At 41.3% G+C, this 21,394-nt stretch overlaps 2 protein-coding genes and 1 long non-coding RNA gene across 3 annotated transcripts in view; 1 reads left to right on the top strand and 2 right to left on the bottom strand.

Annotated features, from left to right (window-relative positions):
- Positions 1 to 1,944, bottom strand: part of LOC140557491 (clustered mitochondria protein homolog) — a 13,224-nt gene extending 11,280 nt beyond the window's left edge. Inside the window, exon 1 of the mRNA XM_072681958.1 lies at positions 1,654 to 1,944. Within this exon, the coding sequence (XP_072538059.1) occupies positions 1,654 to 1,699 (46 nt within the window). The 5' untranslated portion in view covers positions 1,700 to 1,944. The remainder of the gene's footprint in view (positions 1 to 1,653) is intronic.
- Positions 1,752 to 7,248, top strand: LOC140557495 (uncharacterized). The gene is made up of 3 exons (XR_011979823.1): positions 1,752 to 1,944; positions 2,281 to 2,418; positions 6,463 to 7,248. It is a non-coding gene; the product is annotated as an uncharacterized lncRNA (long non-coding RNA).
- dhx37 (DEAH (Asp-Glu-Ala-His) box polypeptide 37) lies at positions 3,760 to 21,394 on the bottom strand. Its single transcript, XM_072681959.1, has 28 exons — positions 21,303 to 21,394; positions 20,869 to 20,983; positions 20,080 to 20,246; positions 19,577 to 19,689; positions 19,097 to 19,478; positions 17,909 to 18,057; positions 17,590 to 17,682; positions 17,399 to 17,495; positions 16,284 to 16,397; positions 16,063 to 16,164; positions 15,777 to 15,891; positions 15,321 to 15,416; positions 15,160 to 15,221; positions 14,818 to 14,959; positions 14,578 to 14,654; positions 14,151 to 14,383; positions 13,918 to 14,029; positions 13,154 to 13,260; positions 12,874 to 13,062; positions 10,697 to 10,821; positions 10,457 to 10,573; positions 9,816 to 9,988; positions 8,976 to 9,090; positions 8,488 to 8,625; positions 7,855 to 7,949; positions 7,657 to 7,730; positions 7,457 to 7,554; positions 3,760 to 5,188 (listed from the first exon to the last, which is right to left on the bottom strand). Exons 2-28 carry the CDS (start codon positions 20,972 to 20,974, stop codon positions 5,112 to 5,114), a joined length of 3,468 nt encoding a protein of 1,155 aa, XP_072538060.1. The 5' UTR covers positions 20,975 to 20,983; positions 21,303 to 21,394; the 3' UTR covers positions 3,760 to 5,111.

Genomic DNA, 21,394 nt, shown 5'->3' with positions numbered 1-21,394 from the left:
CAACAAGGACGTAGTAGAGGCAAGAGCCTTATGGCAGATAAGCTTCCATACATCTAAATGACAGGAGATGAGCAATCCTCACTACCACTCACCCCAGGCAGGAAAGAAGCATTAGGGGGTATAGCTTTGGCTTATAGGTTCTTATTTAAGTGTTTGCTCAACATATATTAAAGTCATTAGGAAAGGCAAGACTCAGCTTGACTCTGTATAAGCCTGTCCAGGCACAAATTTGCCTATAAGAAAGACAAAAAAACATGGTGGGTTGGATAGAGATCCCGGGGCTTTTTGAAGGGGAAAAAAAACTTTTTTTTGCTTATCCTGTTCCAACGGGCACAGCTGGTTCAGGACTGGACTGCTGTGCTACACACACACACACACACACACACACACACACACACACTGTTGGGCAGAACAGTTCAGAGACACAAGACCTCCTCCAACCATGCTTTGATGCTTGGCTGGTAGGCCTAAAAAGAAGATATTTGCAAAAACCCTGCAATCCGGCACTGTCCTCTTACACAGGGAACCTTCCAACATACCTTTCATGCACACATGCAGTTTATTACAATGCAACTGTACATGTTCCATCCACAGCATACATCCTAACACCTACAATACTGTACACTCCTACCATCACATTACCATAAGCAACTTCCACAGGTTGTCCACAGTGAATAGAAAGGACTACTTGCTTCACATTCCCTGGTTTCTCTCTAGCAAGGATGGCAGTAAAAGTACAGAGTAAAAGTCTGAAAGTAGGAGTGTCAGGGCAAAGCCTAGCTCATGACAGTGACAGGCAGTTGCCCTGAGAGCAACACGTCCTTTTGAGATGCAGGAATGCCCTACAGTGGATTATGCTGGCCGTGTGCCATGACAAAACCAGTTCAGACTGCAGCAGATGTGTGGTGTGAGTAAGAGGAGGGTAGAAAAAACAAAGAGACAAGAAAAGGCTACAAATCTGGATCTCGATCTTTTTACATGCCATTTTCTTCCATTTTCGTTTCCCAGTTCAGTTCAAGCTGTTGTGTCTTTGTAAAAAAAAAATAATAATAAATAATAATTAAAAAAATAAGTCTCCACTTATTTTAACCACTATATTTTTTGTGTAAAAGGGATTTATTAACGTATTATAAATCAATATAATTATTATTTGAAAAAAAAATTATATTATTTTTTAAAATATGTCATTTATTTATTTTATCAATGTGTATGTGTGTGTGTGTGTGTGTGTGTGTGTTAGGATCATAATTCGTTTCGCAGTGTGAGGAGTGTGTGATGTTCAGAGAGAGGGAGGAGCTTTGGGGTCCAATCAGCAGAGTGAAAGTACTTTCATACTGTGAATCAGTCCAGCACTTCTAACAACCTCCGCATGTTCTCACAGCTTCCTCCTCGGCGTAAAACTCCAAAATGTCGTGAGGAAGACCAAGCTCACTCTGACTAAACCACGGTGTTGTCTGACTAAACAGCTCTGGCGTTTTCCTCCACTCGAACTCTTTCCCTTTCACCTTTCACACACTCTCACACACACACTCTCACTCACACACTCAGCGGGGACGCCCAGAGAAAAGCCCTCGTGCAGAAAAAAAAAAGGGGGAAAGGAGGACAACATGGTTTGGAAAAAGGAGAAGACACGTCGTCTGTTGCAATTCTTACCCGTTTGCCTCTGAGCTCCGTTTTTCCTTTTCGCGGAGTCTCTCATTTTGTTTTCCTCTCCGGTCTGTTTCTGCTCTCTCCTCAGACGATGGCGGACCTCCGTGGAAGCTCGTGCACGTCGTTCTTCGGCGTCTTCTCGGGGATCGAGGACTGTCAGGAGTGAAGTAAAACTTCTTACTCGCTTTTCCTCGCTTTTCCTCCGTCCAGACACTCCCTCTTTTTACTCAGCAGCCTCTGACCAATATTCCCCCTCCCTCCCTCGACGTGCCTCAGCCAGGCCTGTTTGACTGGGTGTGTCCCTGTATTCATTCTTCCACACATCTGCCTGAGAGGGGAGGGGAGGGGAGGGGAGGGGAGGGGAGCGGGGCTCCACAGTTACCTCAGCAGGTCCTAAACAGTCATTTCTAGACCTGTGTGCAACACTTTATAATGCTATTTATTATTTCATATCTCCATTATTATTATTATTGCTGTTGTTGTTATTATTATCACGTGGAGCTACGGTGCTGTATCAGTTTACCTTAGCCAGCCGTTTTAGTAGCGCCACTCCACCCCCACCCTCCTCCCCGTCCTCCCCCACCCTCCTCCCCGTCCTCCCCCATTCACTCAAACTCTCTCTCCCCTCAGGCCAAGGTGGGGACATGCACGCTAACGAACACACGCTCCAGCTTTCAACCACCGTGTTAACGAAGTACTCTTGGGCTGGAGTTTAGTATACACTCATAAACGATTTCTCACACACCCACTGACTTCGCCCTCATGCACGTGAGTATATAGGTCATGCAGTGCAACCCAGCACCCTACTCTACCCTAGTGTGTGTGTGTATGTGTGTGTATATATATATATATATATATATATATATATATATATATATATATATATATTAATGCCTGCAATTCAAGTGCTTATATATATTTAGATAAATGCATGCAATTAGAAGTGCAACCATGATGCTGCTGATGCAACTGTAGTTTCACCTGAATGCAAAAGAAGCAATGGCACACTCCCATGCAGAAACCTTGGCAACTTTCAATGGAAGTCAATGTACAAATATTTAGGGGCAAATATTGGTCAACAGACTCAACTTATGTAAAAAAAAAAAAAAAAAAAAAGTGATACAGCAATGGAGAGACCGTGATGAGATTATACATTTTATATACAGATATACTGCAGTCACTATCAGCTGTTATTTCTATCAAACATTAGTGTATGGCAGAATTACGCGTATAAATGGGGTGTCTACCCCATTCCTTTTTCTTTATGTAAGACCAGGTGAATTTGAGTTTGTATATATATGTATCATCGTACAAATAGCCATGAATATGCCACCATGAAGCAAGCTACTGCATCTTTTTGGAATGATTGCTAGACTTAAACCTACCCACCAGAAGCAAAACAAAAAACCCTGCAACTGCCCAAAGTGTGTGTCCAAACGTTAATGTATTAAAAAGAGAGTGATACAACCCACTAAATATATCAGTATAGAATATAGAAGTCTAAAAAGATCATTTTCAGAAGTCAGGACCTGAATCGCCATCAGACTTTTCTGCCGTTCTGTTACTGTATGCGCCTATCTATTCAATACCAGAATAAAACATGCACTCGTAAGACACTCAAATATTTTTGATGCCCCGGTTCATTTAGAAAGTACCTCACAAATAACACACTCCCACTTTATTTTAGAATAACCCCCAATTTGGTGGAAGAAATTGATACTCTGGAAACTTGAAGGAAAGGACCAGGAAAAAAAACAAGTGTATCTGGACCCGTCAGTTTCAATTCGCTTGTTTCACTAATGGCTTTTGTTGAGATTTTTGCAGAGATTGCAGAGGCGTTGACAACCCCTTCTTTAGTTTCACGACCCCCCCCAATTGTTGCTACCTCTGCTAGTGCAGAGTGATGGGCAAAGGGAGGGCCATCCTGCCCAACCAGAGTGTGGGCATTACTGGGGATCAAACTGGTGAACTCTTAATGACCGGGCCGACACTTAGACCAACTTTTTATTCTTTATTAATTAAAAGTTAGAAAAAAACTTTTATCACAAAATCACAACAGACCTAATGACAAGTTTAATATGATCACTAAGAGGCACCTGTTCAATCTGCACAGTGGCCTGCAACAGCTCAGCAGCCCTGGAGCACTAATTCATAGCAGGATTATGTAACAGTCCTCAAAAAAAAAAAAAAAAGTAAGTAAAAAATGTAAGTCCTGATGGAAGAAAACACCTACTCTTGCAGTAAAGTGGTCCAAAAGACTTGGCCAATGCTATAGACCAGCCATTCCTGTCCATACAGATGCAGTAAAATCGAGCTTTTCAGTACCAATTAGTACAGTAAATCAGAGTAGCCCGGGCGGGACTGATACTGAAACTCACCAGACAAGTTCAGAACTATTCCAAATCTGATCTTAGTCTTTCACAGGAATCCTAATTCTCTCATCACTCCCACTGAACTGAAGAATGGCGACATTTAAAACGAAAGATGCTTGTCTCGGTCTCCCTCACATCACGCTTAAGCAGCATTTGGAATTGGAACTGCAGGCTGCTGCCAAAAAAGTCTCAAACTTTTGGCCCTTGCATACAAAGTTCTTGTTCCATAACTCCAACTACATACAAGTGTGTATTCATAGCAGTTCAGCCCTTAAGACCCCATTTCCTTTGATTTGTTCACATGACAACCTTCATTAGCTTAAAATGAAAACTTGAACCTGAGCGAATCACAGAAAACTTGTTACTTACAAGCAAAAGAAAGAAAAACAGGATAAAAAAAGTATTTATTTGCCCCTTTCCCAATCTCATAACATTATAAAGCTGATAAGATTTCAGGTGTCTATTCTGATCTTGAATGTCACACACTTCTGTGCTAGGTCGTAAACCCAAAGGTCTTAGACCCAGACACCGCCTACAGCAGATTAGGCCTAGTCTGAGAGTGAGAGAGTCATGTCCTTAGAGTTCATTCTTTTCAGATTGGGATGTAAATGTAATTGTAAAAAAAAAAACAAAATGCAATTCACTGAATGTACTTGACTGAAATGTGTACATTTCCCAATTTATTTATTTATTTTTATACCAACTCCATTCCTTTTAGTTAGTATTTACTTCTATTAGTAGCACCAATGTAAAATTTTGTTCATGTTAATGTGAGCTACACATTTAAACAAGTACATTAATTAACCAAGTCAATTCAATACTTTTTTCAACATTTGAACATCAAATTTGAACCATTATCTTCAGTCCACAGTGAGTCCAAATAAATACATAACATAAAAGTTGGTACATGAAGGCATTGGTTTCGTCCAACCAGAGATAAGGGAGAAGCTGTCTTTAAAATCCTTGCGATGTGTGCCTCCAAAGGCATAAATCCTCCGAGACCAGCTCTGTTTACAGTTCAAAGGGCCGGTGTGTGTGTTTTGTGTGAAGGGGAGACAGGTGGTTAGGCAGGGTTTGTGTGTGCGCCTCTCAGATAGGTGGCCAACTCTTCGTAACTTCTTGGTGAAGTGACTCTGGAATCCACTGGCAGTATGCGGACAACAGAACTGTTGAGAGAGAGATATTCCCCATGTGACATATAGAATACGCAGACGTCGCAGTAATCACTCACATTGCAGGTTGCACATTGCAAAAGCATGGTGCAGTTTTCTCAAATTATTTTCTCACTTGTATTAAATTCAGGCAAAAATGTGTTTTCTACACTTTTAATCAATACCGTTCTTGTGTTTGCAGGTAGAGTGTTTTGTTAAAATGCGACTTTCACTAGAAAACCAGTAGTCTTGCACGCAGTCTTGTTTTCCAGAAAGGTTCTTAGAGGACTGTCTTTTTCACATCAAAACAAATGAAGAGTCTCAAACATGAATGTAATTCCTTAAACAGCTGTAATCTGAATATTTATGAATCAATTTATGATCAATGTAACGCATAAAAGAATGTAGATTAGCATCCAGATAGTACAAAGCGAAACGTATCCTCACAGAATGTGAAAAACTATAGTATATTTCATTAGCAGCATTATTTTAGAGAACCGATCGTGTTTAATTTCAGCTAACCAATTGCTAAGGTGCTCTCTGTTAACGAGATAAAGCAAGAACGGGAGTAGGCTAGCAACAGAAGGTATATAGCAGGTAATATATTTCTTTTCCCATATATTAAATGCCTTTCTTGGCACAAATCTTAAGCCACATGCCTTTAAATATGCATTCGTGCTGGGAGGTACGATGGTTCATTGAGTTTCTTTTCAGTTCCCTATATACACACCATACAAGTGTTCCAAATTTTTATGCACATGATATTTTTCTCTGATTTTCCTAAATGGTTGATGCAAATGACTTCAAATTTTATTAAACAAACCTCCCAATGATAACAGTATTTTTTTTTTTTACCTCAAAATTGTTCCAAATTATTATGCAGAACGCTTGCATAACATTTTACAGGTTGTTGAGAAAATGCTCATTTGTTGTATTTGCAGCATTATGAGTCACATCTACTGAAATCAAAAGCTATTTCAATCAAAAAACATCTTAACAGGTCAAGTTTATGAGTGAGTTTTCCACTTAAATTTCTTTGCAGGATATAAGAATAGACCCTCATTGATCTTTTGCTTGAGGATAATCCAAAGGTTCTCAATAGGGTTGAGGTCAGGGGAGGGCGGTGGTCACACTATGCGTTTCTCTCCTTTTATGCCCATAGTAGGCAATGACGGAGGTATTCTCTGCAGCATGAGATCGGCATCATCTCATGCTTTTTGTACCATGGAAGACATGGTCAATCAGAAACTCTATATACTTTGATGAGGTTTTTTTTTTGACGCCTGTAGGGACCTACTAGCTCGCTCACCATGGCCCAAGACATGTGATCATCCACCAACCATGCACTACCCCATCCATCTGGATCATCCGGGGTTGCACGGCGGTCATTTCATAGTCATCTCATAGTCTTCATGTATGTCTGGGCCCACTGCAACTGTTTCTTCCTATGAGTACTGATAGCTGAGGGGTGGCTGATTAGTAGGTTTATGCACAACCACAAGCTGCTGGAGGATCCTACACCTTGAGGTTCATGGGACTCCAGAGGCACAAACCCAGCTCTGGATGCGCTCTGGATCAGCCACAAATCTCTTCAAAGTCCGATGATCATGCTTTGATGATCATCATGCTTTGCAAAATATCTAATGTTTTCATACCTTGTCCAAGGCATTGCACTTTTTGATGCTTTTCAGCAGCAGAGAGATCCTTTTTCTTTCCCATATTGCTTGAAACTTGTGGCCTGCTTAACAATGTGGAAGATCCTTCTTAAGTGGTTTTCCTTTAATTGGGCTCATCTGACAAACTAATTATTACAGGTGTCCAAGATTGCTTTCATTGATCCAAAGACCTGGGCGGGGTGCCAAACTCATTTTGAACACGCAACAATAATGTTCAATAACTAAAAGCTTTCTGGGTTAAAACTGCACTTTAAACCTGCACCTTAAATCTTTTCTTTCTAAAGTTTAGTGTTCATAAAAGAACACTTGCTTTTTCTGTTTTGCACAATAAAATGATTTATTACACACTTCAGCTGACAAATCTGTGTGTTAGTAGTACAATTTACTACAATTTGGTACTAAGTTTTACTGTGATACACCATGAGCTGGACTTCAGAACCACAGAAGCTGAAACTGATCAACATCTATTTTAATATTTAAAAATAAAATCCTGCAATTTTCAAGCACACTGATTCCTTCATATACTGACATTTTGTGGGGCCCTATATTAATCCTTCATTAAGGCCTAATTAATCCCTAATTAAGGCCTTCATTATTCATTACTTACATTTCTCTTTTTTCTCCCATGCAGCTTGTAAGGCATCCCTGCTATCCACTTTCTCAGACACCAATGCAGACAACAGAGATTCAGTCCGGGGTTGCAGTCTAAAAAACATACATATAGAGGGTTAATAAATAAATAAATAAATAAATAAAAAGACAATACAATGACACATTTGGCTTTTCAATGGTACATTATGTTCTTACTTGGCCCAAGTCTTTAGCATTGTCGAAGGATTGGACAGTAAATGTGTACTGTGCTGCTGCAACTTTGGACAAACCTGAAACCATTCATCCAGAATAACATTTCAGTAAATGCCAGTCCAACTTTATTGTTAACAGCACTAACAGCTTTCAATAAGAAACCATGGACAGACAGACAGACAGACAAACTGAGAAACAGACCTGTCCCTCCAGCAGAAACTTGGCAAATAGTTTGTATCGCTCAAGACCTTCTGGATGATCCATTTCTATGGCTGGAAGCTTCCAACCAACCCTGACTGTGAATACAAATGTATGTACCGTTAGTTCATACTAGAGATGTACAACCTTAAATTTATATTGCAGCATTAGCCTTCACAATACTGCTAATGCAGAAATGTGCAATATGCAAATTAGGCTTATGTGCTATGAGCATCCTAACCAATCCGAGATGTCCAAGATGAATCAAAACATTGACATGCTCAAATAAACCTAAATTCTGAATGTACGTGTAGCCCAATGCCACATCAAACCTTTTAGTGGAGGATGTATTGCAATCACCATCAGGGGTCACAGAACTGCAATTTGTGTAGCCTAGATGTTTAACTCTGTCTAGATGTTAAAATGTTTTTTTTTCAAATATTTGTAATAATTTCAATTGAAAATTTATTTAAATCACAAAAGCAAAAACGTTTAATATGTTTAATATGGCAACATGACTTCCTTTTTACTAATACTACAGCTCATACAATAAGAACCAGGCAATCAGCACCACTGTGAAAGGATTGAAAAGTCAGCACGAGATACAAAAAGTGTGGGGAGGAGGTATGGTCTTACAGAAGGTGCTCTGTTGTTGACACCTCACTTTGCCACTGAGTGGGCAGAACCATGGGGCAGGGTCTTGTTCTGGTCCGCTGAAGTGACAATACTGCTGGAGGAGCTTTGGTATCCAATCGGCTTGCACTGCACACACACCTACAAACCAAATTAATAGTACAAGCATAATCAGCCTGCACACATGCATCCAAAATATAGACCAAACACAGACTCTGCAAACAAAAATTTGTTTTGTTTCCCAAGGAAACTTCAAAACTCGCACAACAGCATTCCAAAAATTTCTGACCACTCTAACAGAGCCTTTTTATGAGTGAGGCCAGTTACTTTAGATCACTCCAGCTTTCTTCAGCCTTCTCAAAACTAAAACTAACCCAGAAGCAGAAAAACCCAGAAGCAGAAAAACACAGATCCACATACCACCAAACTTCCTCACAACTGTAATTATACACAGCATCCCCATAAATACAGCCTCCCATAAACACACACACCTTTCATGTACATCTTGGTGGTCTCCATGATTTCTTGGTAGACAACAAACTCAGGCAGTGTTTTGTGGAGGGTGGAGGACGGGTGGATGAACACAGGCTCATCCAGCAGGGGTGTCTGCAAAACAGCCAATCATAAGAACATCACATTGGAGAAACGTACTGGATGTCAGCCTAGATATGCAGTCAAAGGAAGGAGAGAGGTTCTCCATGCAGAACAGTTCGTTTTACTGGTAAAACACACTTCAGCATTAAAGCTGAACATCCTCACTTAATAGCAAGTGCACTGCAATTACAGACCTATACACTGGGAGTGTGCCTTACTCTCAATGATAATCTACTTACTTGTTCTAACACATATTGGTAGCAAATTCTGTATTTGGCATTACCAACTGAAATCCCCCACACTCTTTGCCATTTCCCTATAAACAGCCTTGTTTGTGGAGTATTTGTGGAGGTGAAACGCCATCGAGAAACGCCATCGGGAATAAAGGAATGTGAAAATAATTTTTTCGCTCATGTTGTTGATTAAAATGGAAGTGTTTCATTTTGTTTGTTGACACTCAGTCGCACCACTTGCTTTTAGAGATCATGCTGTTTTTACCTGCTAAAGAAGACAATTAGGTGAACCGTCAGTCTTCAGTGTAATAGGGTGTGAGGATGATTTTTGATATAACTTGGGATGATTAATCATCCTCACACCCTATAATACTGAAGACAGACAGTTCACCTAATTGTGTTCAATAACAAGCTATATAATTTGTGTGACCTCTATCCCCCTGATCTTCAGTTTCACTACACACTGGAAGATGACTGTTAATGGCTGATTGTGTGTTGACTTACCTTGTAGCCATTTCTATATTTTGGATCCAGTAGCTCCTCAGCCTGTACTCTCCTGGCCAGATGATCGCCCAAGCCCGCCAGCACAATCTGCCTCAGACACACCACCTGAGATTCAGTAGGGGGAGCCATTTTGCCATCCACACATACCCCCGCATCTGAACACACAGCGTTCACTGCGGGGTAGAAAGAGATAAAAATGTAAGTTCTGAAATATAGGCCAAATTAGTTTAGGTCTTACTGTACAAATGTTTGCCTACATTTATTCCAACCTGGAGTATTACTGCTGAGGAGGATATATGTGCTAAACCTTTTTAATGATATTATGAAACAACAGAGTGGCACTACTGCCATGCACCGTTTTAAAGGAATACGATTTCGAGTGTTTGTTGCAAGACATCCACTTGCTACTCTCAGAAACTGTGTTAGGTGACTGAATTAGACATGCAAAGCAAATAAAGTGAAACGCATGTCTGAAAACCCTCCTCACAAAGGTGGTGGGGACAAAAGTACCTGTAATGAATGTAATAAATGTTGGCATTACAGTGTAATTATTTAGAAACTAGACTGCATTCAAATAGGTTTACACGTCCGGGCAAAACTGACAGTTTCGACAGAGTGTGTGTGCGTGGGTGTTTGTTCACCTGCATTAGTAAGCTGCCCCCGCAACCGTCGTATCTCCAGCATAGCTTTGTACCGAAGACCATTCTCCTCACAGAAAGTTGGTGTGCAGCCAGCAAACTCACACGCCCCTACGGCACCTACACATACATACACAAAATATTTCAGTAGTTGTACAGCAGCTTAGGGGGAGCAGCAATGCAGCTATTGTTTATGGGCGCGTGTGTACAGATATATTGTAAGTGAGTGCATGTTTGACTCACCAAGCATGACCATGAGGTCTCCCAGCAGTAGAGATTCACCCTGCCCTGCCCACAACCTCCTCATCTGAGTGAAGCGAGCCTTTCTGGAAGCCTGCTTGCTACTCTCCTCCTCACTACTTGCAGGCCTGAGAGAGAGAGCGTGTGCGCGAGAGTGAGGGGACATGGGTCGTGGAGAGAAAGCAAACGTCAAAAGCTTAAATTGAACAAATACATTGATTAAAATAATGTAACCATTGCTGGTGCGGTTGTAAACATGCAGCTATTGCAGCCTTTCTGATTTAAAGATTAGATAAACCCTTGGTGGTGTATCTTGAATTGTGTCCCAGAATTCAAATCTTCAAATTCAAATCGCCACAGCTGGGTGAATTTTGGCCCACAGTACACTTGCCATTGCCACACCTGACCCGTAAGTGTCTTAACAGGGCCATACAGTGCCCTCCATAATTATTGGCACCCCTGGTTAAGATGTGTTCTTTAGCTTCTAATAAATTGAGTTTTTTTCTAAATAATATAGGACCACGATGGAAAAAAAGAGTAAAATCCAACCTTTAACTCAAGTGAATTTTAAGGGGGAAAAAAAAATCCCTGACTAAGAAATAATTCTTCTTCATAAAATCACCTGTTCCACAATTATTGGCACCCCTAACATTTCTTAGGAAATAAATGTAATTAAAGTATTTCTGTCACTTCTATAGTAGTTTACGAAGTTGATCAGAGTATGTAGGAACATTTTAATTAGTAATTCACAACTTCCTGTTTCCCTGGGGTATGAATATGACGTGACACAGAGGCCATTTCTCTTCAACATGGGAAAGACAAAGGAACATACCATTCAAGTAAGGCAGATGTGTGTTGACCTCCACAAGGTCAGGCAATGGCTACAAGAAAATAGCCACTCACCTACACCTGTCCATATCTACGGTCAGAGGAATTATTAAGAAGTTTAAAACAACTGGAACAGTGGTAAACAAGCCTGGACGAGGACGCAAGTTTATTTTGCCACCACGCACAGTGAGGAGGATAATAGGAGAAATAAAAAGGTCTCCAAAGCTCACTGTTACAGAATTGCAACAAATGGTAGCTTCTTGGGGTCACAAAGTCTCCAAAACAACCATCAGGCGCTATCTGCATGCCAACAAGCTGTTTGTGAGTGAGAAAAGGTTTTTTCCGTGCATGCCTCCCAATCATAAACGCAAACGTTTGGAGTTTGCTAAGCAGTACTGGAACTGTGTGCTTTGATCAGATAGATAGTGCTTTTTGGCAACAAATGCTCTAAGTGGGTCTGGCGTAACACAAGAGCTGAGTATGCAGAAAAGCACCTCATGCCCACTGTGAAATATGGGGGAGGGTCAGTGATGCTGTGGGCCCATTTCTCTTCCAAAGGCCCTGGGAACCTTGTTAGGGTGCATGGCATCATGAATGCTTTGAAATACCAGGACATTTTAAAACAAAATCTGGTGGCTTCTGCCCAAAAGCTGAAGATGGGTCGTCACTGGGTCTTTCAGCAAGATAATGACCCAAAACATATGGCCAAATCTACACAGAAATGGTTCACCACACACAGAATCAAGCTCCTCCCATGGCCATCTCAGTCCCCAGACCTCAACCCCATTGAAAACCTGTGGGGTGAGCTGAAGAGGAGAGGACCCAGGTCGCTGGATGATTTAGAGAGATTGTGCAAAGAGGAATGGTCAAAGATCCCTCTATCTGTATTCTCCCATCTTGTGAAACATTATAAGAGAAGATTAGGTGCTGTTTTGTTGGCAAAAGGGGGTTGTACAAAGTATTAACATCAGGGGGGCCAATAATTGTGGCACACATGATTTGATGTTAAACAATTATTTCTTAATGTGGGATTTTTTTCCTACTGAATAAATTCACTTGAGTTAAAGGTTGGATTTGACTCTTTTTTTCCATCGTGGTCCTATATTATTTAGAAAAAAACTAAATTTATTAGAAGCTAAAGAACACATCTTAACCAGGGGTGCCAATAATTATGGAGGGCACTGTATATCTGGGGTGAGGGTAAGTCCCTGTGACTGCCTGATGTGTTTACATAACATGCTGGCAATTGTAGTGAGAGACAGAAAAGCCAATGAGGAAAATAGATGCAAGGCCAAACAGCAGGACATCAGTTTCCATACTGTTGGTGTCAAAAGAGCCGGTTGTTTGCTTACCTGTCAGGTTCTTCAAAAATCTCTCTGACCGTCATGGCTGCCACCACAGTAATGATGTAGGGCATGCAGCCCTGCTGACGGCCCAAAGCTAGCATCTTAGCATAGCGTGGCGCAACAGGAAACACTGCCATTGCACGACCCAGAGGGGTTATAGGGCAGGACAGACGAGCCCTTTTCACATCCACCAACCTATGAGAGGGACATATTTGCCAGGTTAAATAAAGAGCAGAAATGGGAGGTGAAGAGAGAGATGAATTAAAAAAGGAGAGAGGGATCGTACCGTCCCTGCCGAGGTGGTTCCTCCAGAGCTCCCAAAGAGACCAGCAGCTGCTCAGCAGACACCAGTGCTTCAGAGGAGGGGGGAGTAGGGAATGGAAAGTTCACAACCTGAAAAGTAAGTTTTATTAACAAGAAATAATTTGATTATGATGTGCAGCTAGAATAGGAGGTAATCCTTACCCAACTATACAGCTGATTTAGCAACATAGCTTAGCTTTTCCGCGAACGCAATGTAATCTAATGCCAGACACCCACACTGGCTAGCATCACACAGAGTGATAAGGGAACTGTCCTTGCTAGACTCCCAGCCACAGATGGCTGTGGCATCACCAAGTGTTGAACCTGTCCTCTCATGATGTATATATATATACTGGTCCTACAGAAACATACCTGACAAACACTCATTTCTATATGTAGCTCTGCTTAGGTTAACATATCAGCTGCATGTCCTGACCTTGGCACAATAAAACACCATTTATTTGAATACCTGATTGAGAAATCGCATACTATGATGAGTTTGGGCCCAGATGGCATCACTTCTTCTTTTTTGATACATAAGATGTAAACGTTGAAAACTGGCCAATGCTAATTTCCCCTTTTTGCTATATGATACAGCACTTTCTGCTCATATTGGCCTGATATCTACACCAACATGCCATCTCTAGTTTCCAAATCCATGTATTTTTAAGACACTGCTACCATCCCCATTCTAAAGCACGCAGAATGAAGTGAATAAAGCGAAGTACAAAAATATTCTGCACAGACCTTCTCAATGTTGAGATCTTTCATCTGAAGGATGAGGTCATCGACCGGTCGTCGAGTGATCTCAGCCTCAGAGAACAAGCTGAAATCAGTAAATACTGCAGAGGAGTAGAGCCTACACACACACACACACACACACACACACACACACACACACACACACCATTTTTAAAAGTTCAACCACAGATTTGATGTTCTTCTTCCACATTAAAGATAGATAGTGAGGAATATCAAACCTATAGCAGTGTCCAGACTCTGTTCTTCCTGCTCTCCCAGCTCTCTGATTGGCTGAGGCCTGTGAAATCCAGGTGACCTTAAAGGAGGAGACTCCCGTCACTCGGTCATAGAATCTCTTCTTCACCCGGCCACAGTCCACCACATACTTGATGCCCGGAATAGTGAGAGAAGTCTCAGCCACATTAGTGGCAACTACACATAAACGAGCTCCTGGAGGAGGTGGGCGGAACACCTGTGCATGCAGGCGTGCAAGCACACACACACACACACACACACACACACACACACACACACACACACAGACAAGGAGTTTAACAGTTTAGCAGAAGTATAAAGCTGCAGTGTGCTGCTATATATTTTGCTTAACAGTAAACATCAGAAATACTGTTTAATTCAATTATTGACAAAATAAGAGAAACAGCGTACTTTAGCTTGCTGCTCAGGTGCCAGGAGCGAGTAGAGGGGCAGTACGTACAGAGGGATGGAGGGATCAGCCTTTTCTTCTAGGAATCAAAAAGATACACATGCCAGGTAAACATCTCAACAGAGTAGGGCTGCTCTAGAGCTCCACCATGAACCCTTTTTGCTTAGTGTTGTATTCCGTGCCTATAGCAAAGCTCTAGCACGGTCTGAGAGTACACTGTAGAAAACAACTGAATAACATACCAGCGTCATCCGGGTGATCGCCCAAATCCATGTCCAGGTCAGAGCCTTCATCGCTGTCATCATCAATGCCAGCCTGTCGATCCTCATCACCCTCATCCACAGGCAGAGCAGAGTAGTTATCCAGGTCTATCCGAGGAAGAGACTGTCAGATGGAACGGAAGAGATCAATGAGAGGGAATAAAAAAGTGATTCCATTGAACCGAGATTCATTCATTTTTACGCCAATATTACACAACAGAATTTACAGAATTCCAGGTCGGAGCCCCTAGTGAGCCAGCCAAGGACTACCCCCTCAGAGCAAGAAACCCCAGAACATTTAAATGATGTAGAAGTAATCAGTACCACGTTTTTCTTTTTTTTTGCTTTCTTTAACTTTCTGAGCTCCTCTGATGTGTCCTCTGCATCTGTAACAGTGCATGCACAGATAATTGTCACAGGGTTTGTGTGATACATAGGATTGTGTGTGTGTGTGTGTATGTGTTTATATAGACTTATGTACTTACCAGCGTGTGTACTAGCTCTGTAAGGGAAGGCTTTCCTCAGTCTCCTGCACAAAGAGTGAACCTCGGCCTGGCCAGTCAGAAACACCAGGATACCTCCTACAGAACAACAGAGATGCACTCTTTTACCGTGGTACTGTAATGTGTTACCATGTCTTTCAAATAAAGTTATAGGAACTAAAGATTTGCTTGTTTTTGCAAGTAGTCATGGTCATGCTTGTGTTGGTTTATGTACCAAAAGAATAGGAATCAGGAGTTGTTCTGATTGGCTGCCCTGTATTGCACCTCAATGTAAAGGAAGTCTACATTAAAAGCTGTAAAATCTGAATGTACATGATATTCTGGCGCACAACAAAACAAGTAAATTCATCAAATGTCTCAAATTACAATCCTGTTGTTTACCACATTGTCAGTACTTGAAGAGCTGTCTGTGCATGTGAGAATGTGCGTATGTCCGACCTGGAGGCAGCATGCGGTGAATCTTGCATGCCTTGCGGAAGGCCTCTCCTGTGTAATCCTCCATTGGTGTGTGTTTATTAAAGTGAACAGTGACAGGGAACTGACGAGCCTCCACCTACACACAGACACACAGACACACAGACACAGTTACCCTTTAAAGCATGACCATCTCCTGAACCTCTGATAAGTGCATTAAGACAAAGTTTGCAAAACAGAACATGGTAGGTGGCGTTTCTGATACTATAGGAAAAGAATGAAATTTGGGGAAGAAAGAGATGGATCATACCGTGATGACTGGAGGAGGAGTGGGGAAGAGTCTCTTGTTCTCTGTGAAGTCCTCCACTCGCAGTGTTGCTGACATGATCAGCAACTTCATGGGTAAACCTTTCTGCAGGATTAAATAAACACAAAATCTAATAACAAAGCTGTTCCAAGTTCATTACATAGTGATAAAACGCTCTTCCTTCCATTCTCTCTTCCTTCTATGCATGTGTGTGTGCACGTTACCTTGTTGCGGAGGGGTACGATGCGCGAGAGCAGGCCAATGAGGATGTCTGTGTACACGCTGCGTTCATGAGCCTCATCAATTATGATGACACTGTACTTCTGCAACAGGAAGTCCTGTACAAACATACATACAGTCACAATCACACTGTGTACAGATTATGTATTTTCATATGGGAATTTAACAGCAAATAAACTGGAAGGAGTCAGGCCAACTTGATCAAAAGTGATAGACACAAGAATATATATATATTTATTTATTTATTATTTCAGGAAATACTAAAAAAAAATAATAAGGACATAAGTATTCAGACCCTTTGCTATGACACCTGACATTTAGCTCTGGGAAAGCTGCTGAATGGAGCTTAATGAAAACCTCATCCAGAGCATTGGGGAAGTCAGACTAGGCCGAACGTTCTACTTCCAAAAAGACAATGACCCTAAGCACACAGCCAAGACAACACAAGAGTGGCTTAGGGACGACTTTGCTCTGTGAATGTCCTTGAGTGTCCCAACTGAAGCCCTGACTCGAACCCAATTGAACATCTATGCAGTGACCTGAAAAAGGTGGTCCACCGACTTGAGAGCATGTGCAGAGAATGGCAGAAATCCCTCAAATCCAGGTGTGCAAACTTTGTGGCATCTTATCCAAGAAGAGTGGAGGCAGTAATCGCTGCCAAAAGTACTTCAACTAAGTGCTGAGTAAAGGGTCTGAATACTTTTGTCAGTGCAATAGTTTAGTTTTCACTCATTATGGGGTATTGAGTGGAGAATGATTTTAGCACAAGGCTGCAACATGAAAAAGGCTTTGCGAACACACACATTTGGTAGACTACTAGAAAGCTAGAAAATTTCTGTCTTTTCACACACACAAAAAAAATCCAGATTAAGGGCTGCCAGCATGAATGACAATTCTCAAACATTGACAGTAAAGGTATGCCAGTAATGCACCCAGCTCTGAGAGAGAGAGAGAGAGAGAGAGAGAGAGAGAGAGAGAGAGAGAGAGAGAGAGAGAGAGAGAGAGAGAGAGAGAGAGAGAGAGAGAGAGAGAGAGAGAGAGAGAGAGAGAGTGTGTGTGTGTGTGAGTCGACACATGCACATTTGTCCATCCATACTACCTTTTGAATTTCTTTCAGCAAGACACCATCTGTCATGAACTTGATCTTGGTGTCTTGTGTGACATTCCCCTCATATCTGATCTGATAAGACACCACCCTGACAAAACACAAACACACACAGTTTAGCTCTACTCTATTTAACATGTGAATACCAACAATGTGTGAAGGTATCAGTGAGTGCACACACACACCCTGTGGAGAGATTCATCTCTTTAGCAACTCTGCGAGACATGCTGACAGCTGCCACTCTTCTGGGTTCAGTCACACCAATTATTGCGCGAGCACTGAGAGACAGAGAGGGAAGAGGCGCGTTATGCAGGAGGGGGGGGGGGTTCAAAGCAGTTTTTTATATTCATCAATTTACTAAAAACCATCTGTACACAGTAAACATATTGCTGTAACAGTAAATCACTACTAGTACCTCATGATATTGACAGTGATCTTGCTCTCAGGAATAGTTTAATAGACAGCATTATAATGCTCATAAAACAGGTAATGGTGTGTGTGTACCTAGCATATCCAGCCTCATAAAGAAACTGTGGAACCTGTGTGGTTTTTCCACTGCCCGTCTCTCCACATAGCACCACACAATCATTCTCTCTCACCGCCTCCATGATCACCTGCTCCTCAGCCAGCACCGGCAACTTCAGCCGGGCCTCCTACAACACACACACACACACACACACAAACGTTCACAAGTCCAAATCTGAAGTACGAGACCCACACAGAAAATACACTCATGTACAAGTAATTACTATTACTACACAGATGTCCAACAAATACGCCCAATATATGTAATCCAAATATGTAATAAATAGACAAAAGTATGGGGACACCTACACATTACACCTGCAGGAGCTTTTATGACATCCCATTCTAAATCCATAGGCATGAATATGGCATTGGTCCCCCTTTGCAGCTCAGTCACTTTACATGGTCTGCGGTGATTCCTAAATGCTTCCTTTTTTCAATACCACTCACATCTGATCGTAGACTGTCTAGGGAGACCTTTGTCCATATAGTGTATCCCAGTGTGTCGTTAGCGTCTTTGCTAGTTCTACTGTTCTGATAATTGCTGTATTGGGTTGAATGATGTACTCTCCAGAGGGGTATTACTCTGCTTTCCCCATGAGGCACATTACTTACATTACTATCAACACACAGAGAGGCACTCAATGCTGGCTTTAATGGGTTTCTGCAGCCATGAGTGAGGTCTGAATTGACATCTAAGCGTTGAATGAGGAACTGCTGCATCTTGTGACCAATTGGCCTTGAGCAACGTTTTTTTTTTTTTTTAATTGCCAATTTCTTGCCCAAATATGCAATCGGTCAAGAAATATATATATTATTAAATGTATTCATTTTATTGTTTATTATTTATCTATCTTTTTCATTGTTTTCTTATTTTGAATATATAACCAAATGTGATTGATGAATGTAGCTAACTAGCTAACACTCCTGGCCCAGTGGATAGACTTAAGCATCTCCTGGTAAATAGGTCACCTGGTGTACAACTGTTCAAAGCTCAAAGCGTTTGCAGCCAAGACTGGATTGTGGAACAGAATTAATGGATTCATACCTAATTATCTCCCTAGTGAAGTCATTTTTTCTCCCATCCACTGACTTAGACTCCTCCAACCACAAGAAGCTACCAGCTAAGCTACCAGAGCAGCAACCACATCTTGAACATTCTCTTACCTGTATCTCTGGTAGCCTGTCCACCGGAATGAACACAGCTGGTTGGCACTCCTCTTTCTTGTGCACAGCTGTTTTGGATTCTCCCTTATCTGCCTCTTTCTTCTCCTCCTCTATTAGTTCCACCACTTTCTGTTTCTCCTCCTGCTCCTTCAGCTTCTCCTCCTCCTTTTCTGCAAGTGTTTCCTTTTCTGAAACCTCTGCCGCCTCGTCCTCCTCATCCTCAGACGAGGAGTCAGAGGCTCCGCTCATCTCCTCCTCAGAAGAGTCTGCTCCTTCACTTTCATCGTCATCATCTTTTTTCCTCTTCCTCTTTCTGTTAACACCACTCAGACTGCTGATTTTGATAGGGGCTGAACTGTTGTCCTGGTTCTCATCAAGAGACCTACACACAGAGTTCATTTAGTTAATAAAGTTAAGACCCTCAGATGCATTCACAGAAGATAAACGTAGCATGGTCTATGCGTGCGTGTGTGTGCTCACTTTTTATTCTCATAGAGTTTGTCTCCAGTGCCCAGTTTGGAGGTTGTGTACAGCAGCTTCAGTTCATTTTCCGGCAGCTGAACCTCTGACAGTTTATTTAAGATATCTGTTCGCTGGATAGAGAGAGAAAATGCAGTGAAGTGCACAATCCTAAATGAGAGAGAGACAAGAGACATGCCCAGAAAGAAAAGCCTAACACAGACTAACAATCAAAATTAATTCAATGAATTCCAAATGAATCAGATGCTTTTGGTAAAGATGACAAACACACACACACACACACACACCTCATAATGAAAGACCCTTAACTAAACTGACATGTCTACCTGCTGTCTGCTCTGATTTTGATGACAAGATGCTGTTGACATCAGGTCACTGTATTGACCATGCGTTCCTCACAAGGAACAGGTAAGTACATCTGAGCAATTATTTTATTTTTGCCAGGATACATTACACGAAGAGCAATCTGCCAATGTGGACGTACACCTCTCTTTCACACTTACATGAGCTTTCTTCTCTTTTTGCTCCAGAACTTTCTCCAGGTTCTTCCTCTGTTTCTTGGTCAGAGGTTTTTTCTTACTGACAGGTTGCGCAACCTTCTGCTTCTTAGCTTTGGTGGCTGGGAGAATGAGCGCATTGCTTTCATCCACTCCTTTCAGAACAGTATAGTCTGGAAGTGAAGAAACACGACAGATAAGCAGATACATTACAAGTCAAAAGTTTGGACATCTTAAAAACATTTGATCCAAGTGCTAGGGTGTCCATAATTTTTGTAAAGTTTGTAAAATGGGGTCTAAGTAGGCTAAGTAAGTGGCGAGTTGAACTAAAAGGAGATGATCTGGTCATGTAGGATGTTAAGGCTATGTACTGGTCTTGCTAAATGAGTATGTGTTTATGTATTAATATTAATAACACACACTGCCATGGCCCTACAACTTAGGCCTTCCTGAAAGCCATCAGCCATGACATCCTAACTACAGTGGATACCCTTGTGTCTCCAGTGTCCTCTTTTTTTTTTTTGAAAACAGAAATATGGTCATCCTAGCAATTGGATCTAAAGTTTTTAAGATGATGATCAGCAAACATTCAACCAGGTGTGTTCAAATTCCAATTTCAACTGGTAACCTACGGCTATAAGAGCACACAGTTTCAGATTACACACCGAAAGAGAGAAAGTGCACATTATCGTCACCTAAAGAAAACATATGAAATAATCACAGTTACAGACAAAAGTAAAGTAACTATGTTTATTATTATTATTATTATAAATAATGTTATAATGTTATAATTACCTGTTACTTCCACCACAACATCAGACTCCTTTAGCTCTGCAGGTGCAGGTTTGGCTTCATTCTGCTGCCTCCCTTTCCAGTTGTGTTTCTTTCGCAGTCTCCCCATGCCTGAAAACTACAAATACCACAACTATTAAACTTCTGTACTCTGCTCAATAAACGTCAATTACGATAGTAACCCTACAAAACTCACACAGTAGTAACTAATTGATTACTGTTCGAATGTTTATTACCACTCTGTACATTTACTCAACGCCTAAATCACAAAGTTTAAGTCAAAGGTAAAGTTTAGCATATTTACTTTATCCAGAGTCATGTTTACAACACAGACACAGGAGCTAGCAAGCAAGCTAACCATAACCACACATGCACTCACTTTCTTTCTCATTGCAAAACACAAAAAAAATATGCACAAATAAAATAAATAAACGAACCTTTACTGTTGTTATTCGTTCACGTGTTTAATATTTTTGAACGCTCCAATTTTTACATTTCCATGAAAACTCACGTGCGGTCTATGGCACAC

This window comes from Salminus brasiliensis, chromosome 6 (assembly GCF_030463535.1).
Source record: "Salminus brasiliensis chromosome 6, fSalBra1.hap2, whole genome shotgun sequence".
Lineage (NCBI taxonomy): Eukaryota > Metazoa > Chordata > Actinopteri > Characiformes > Bryconidae > Salminus > Salminus brasiliensis.
This window is presented reverse-complemented; position numbering and strand designations above follow the sequence as displayed.